The sequence below is a fragment of the Erigeron canadensis genome, chromosome 8 (genome assembly GCF_010389155.1).
Source record: "Erigeron canadensis isolate Cc75 chromosome 8, C_canadensis_v1, whole genome shotgun sequence".
Taxonomy (NCBI): domain Eukaryota; kingdom Viridiplantae; phylum Streptophyta; class Magnoliopsida; order Asterales; family Asteraceae; genus Erigeron; species Erigeron canadensis.
Window position 1 is genome coordinate 3,746,130 of NC_057768.1, and position 3,611 is coordinate 3,749,740.

Below are 3,611 nucleotides of genomic sequence, written 5' to 3' on the forward strand. Positions count from 1 at the left end.
CACACCTAACGTCTCTCTTCTTTCTCTCTTTTTTCCTTCTGTTTTCTTTCTTTCTTCTCTTTGTTTCTTTTGCCGTCTGTTTCTTTTTTTTTTCTTTGATGAACACACAAAACACACACACAAATAACACATACATATATCTATATTTTCGGAATCATGAACCCTTTCTTCAACAATCCTTTATTTCTTGACAATCACGGCCCAATACCCCCAAATTTTCAATCGGATTCGAGTTCGTCCGACGAGACGGAACGTTATATTAATCTATTCACAATGGCGCATTATGCGATTCAACAAGATGTCCGTGATACTGCCTCCTCTTCAAGAACGTATACAAGACGGGACGATCGTGGTGAGTCTCACTACCGTCTTTTTCGAGATTACTTTGCCGAGGAACCGAAATTTAATGAGACTTTTTTAGACAACGGTTTCGTATGAGTAGATGGTTGTTTGTGAAGATAGCTTCAGATTTGGAAAACAATTTTAGTTTTTTTAAGAGGAAGATCGACGCGCGTGGTAGATGGGGGTTTTCGGCTTTACAGAGATGCACATCTGCAGTTCGCCAGTTAGGATACGGTAGTAATCCCGACAGTTTAGATGATTACCTAAATATGTCGGAAAGATCGTCACATGACACCCTTAATGCTTCTTGTGATGGAGTCATTAAGTTATATCGGCATGAATACTTGCGTAGGCCAACGCGTACTGATACGCAACGCATTATTGATCATCATGCGTCTTATCATGGTTTCCTTGGCATGTTAGGTATATCTTAACTTAATATATATATATATATATATATTTTAGTTAATAATGTATATTTGTATATATGTATTACGTAGTTTAGTTAATAATGTATAAATGTGTATATATATATATATATATTACGCAGTTTAGTTAATAATGTATATATTTATATATATATTACGTAGTTTAGTTAATATTTTCGGTTTAATAAATGTGTTTGTAGGGAGTTTTGATTGTACACACTGGGCTTGGGATAATTGTCCAGTAGCTTGGCGTGGTCAGTACGCGCGAGGTGACCATCACGGGCCGACGATATCGCTTGAAGCAGTTGCTTCACAGGATTGTTGGATTTGGCACGCATACTTTGGTGTTGCCGGTTCAAAAAACGACATTAATGTGTTGAACCAATCTCCTTTGTTCAACCCTTTTGAAGACGGCACAGCACCGTTGGTTCCTTTCACTGTAAATGGAACCGAATATCGGTACCCGTATTATCTAGTGGATGGGATCTACCCAAGATATGCGATGTTTGTGAAAACAATACAGCATCCAACCGGTGAGAAAAGGATTCGGTATGCTAAGGCACAGGAGGCTGCAAGGAAGGACGTGGAGCGAGCTTTTGGTATTATTAAAAAAAAGTGGAAAATACTTAGAGAACCGGCACGACAAATGGAAAAAACCCCCATCCGTAAGATCATGTATGCGTGTTGTATACTTCACAACATGATTTTAAAAGACGAGGACCACGCTATAAGTCCTGATTACATTCCGGATCCTCCAGTTGCGCCACAGCCATCGGATGAACGACTTTTTGAGATATATGACTCAAACGTTCACGAAGATCTTAAGATGGATCTCATTGACCATATTCATCGCACATTCATCCCGAGCATCGATCGCTAGTTTATTTATGTATTGTGTTGTCATTTCGTTTTAATATTGTAGTTTGATGTTTGGATTTGTTGTTTGTTTTATTTTTAATATTGTAGTAGTTTTAAATTATTAAATAAAATTGTTTTAGTTTTAAAGATAAATAGAAATGAAATTAAATAGAAAAGGGTGGGGAGGGGAGGGGAGGGGTGGCGAGGTACTCCTAGCAAAAGGAGAGGGGAGGGGAGGAGAAGAAAAATCGGGGAGGGGAGGAGTGGGGAAACTCTCCCCCCACCCTAAGCCGATCAACCAAACCGTAGAGATACTCAAAGCTAAGGTTCTTTTTATATAAAATTCACCCCTTAATGTTTCATTAAAATCACCCCTTGTATCTGATGCACCTCAAACCACTTCTTTAACATTCCATATATATGCGAAACTATTATCTTCCATCCAACGGGGTACAACTCACAAAGCTTTAAGTACTACACCACTAAGCTTGCACTACATTCCCGTGAACAAAAACAGAAGGATGTAACCTAATACGGAAGGGAAATGATAATTGTACCATACTTTTTATTAATTTACCACTACTGTGCATTTATATACTTATATTGTCTGTTATATTATTTGTACAATATGGTTCACTTATAAAATTAAGTGTTACCTATGTATATATGGGCTGCCAATACGAAAAGGTAACACCAACCCCCACATTAAATAAATGGATTTGGGTTAGGACTATACAGGTTTGGGTCATGAATGGATCAACATGACTACAACCTTTAATAAAGGGGCAAGGTTGGATTGGCCCCTCCTAAACCGTTCACAACTAGCCAATCTCCATATAAAGTTACAGATAAAAAGTAAAATATTATAAAACAATAAATTCATTATCTTTTCTTCAAAATCTTGACATTTTATGCATTCTTAACTTTATTATAACTTAAACTTTATTGTGCATCTTCAAATAATTTTACGGCTATTAATACTAATGAACTAATATTCATCCTGTACATTTAAAAAATTTATACTCTCAACTTATAAAGTTTATAATGTCTTTGATTTATTGTGTGACATAAACGGGTCGGCATGACAGTTTTGAATTAGGTTCAAAATTTCCGGATTATGGTTCTAGATCTACTGAAGTGATAACAAATACAACTAATGTTGTTTTCTGTGAGTCTAGGTTATTACCCAAGGTGAACTTTGGATCTAGCCTTAGGTCGGGTAGTGTTAGCGTTGGATCACTCTTTTCCACACTTTCACCTTCTATATCTCTTGTTGTATCTTTGTTTTCAACACCCCCAACTAGCACATCTCCTATCACTATGCTCTCTTCTGGCCCTAGTCAGAAGTTCTCACATAACTAGGATGGCTAGCCCACCCATGACCGGAGGTCAGACATCCTTGCAATGGCTAGCTTCTCTCAATCTGTGACTATCCAGGAAAGCCATTTGTTAGAATTGATAAGGCTAGCTGGAAAGGGCACTCAACAAGTGCAAACACCACCACCTCCTCCAACCTATTGGTTCTCTTAACTCTCTGTTGCGTTAAGGCCAGCTCCACCTCAGCCGACCCCACAACCTTCTCCACAGCCTATAGGCATGAAGTCCATATTGGAGAAAAGGTAAGCACTTCCTATTGGGAAGCGACACTCTCGAGTAACAAGTATACAATAAAGGTTAAAACAACCAAATAACGTACATAGTTTTTCCAACACACGATTTCAAACAAGAAACAATATGAGATAAGGCAAACATGTCAATACAAATGAAAAATGAATACAAATACATAGTCTCATAAATGGAAATACAATAAAATATAAAGTCTAAAAGAGAACATGATAAATATGATCAAATAAGTTAAGTCAAATCAGTAGAAGCATCATGGATAGCTAAAGTATATGTGGCACCCTGAACAGTGGAAACAATATGAGCCGTCGAAGTCGAGGCAGAGGCGGTTGAGGCACTGGGAACTCGAAAAGTAGGCGT

The 3,611-nt window shown here is 37.7% G+C and overlaps 1 protein-coding gene across 1 annotated transcript; it reads left to right on the plus strand.

Moving 5' to 3' along the window:
* The first annotated feature begins 273 nt into the window (after window positions 1-273).
* On the plus strand, window positions 274-2,990 carry LOC122610112. Its single transcript, XM_043783107.1, has 4 exons — window positions 274-329; window positions 443-765; window positions 971-1,445; window positions 2,807-2,990. The coding sequence occupies exons 1-4, from the start codon at window positions 274-276 to the stop codon at window positions 2,988-2,990; spliced, it is 1,038 nt and encodes a 345-aa protein (XP_043639042.1).
* The last annotated feature ends 621 nt before the right edge of the window (window positions 2,991-3,611 follow it).

What these genes read in the sequence shown, in the direction of transcription:
- LOC122610112 (XM_043783107.1), top strand. Translation starts at nt 274, where the DNA reads ATGGCGCATTATGCGATTCAACAAGATGTCCGTGATACTGCCTCCTCT. An exon ending in TGGTTTCCTTGGCATGTTAG is followed by an intron (nt 766 to 970) that starts GTATATCTTAAC and finishes ATGTGTTTGTAG; the next exon opens with GGAGTTTTGATTGTACACAC. An exon ending in ACCCCCATCCGTAAGATCAT is followed by an intron (nt 1,446 to 2,806) that starts GTATGCGTGTTG and finishes CTGTGAGTCTAG; the next exon opens with GTTATTACCCAAGGTGAACT.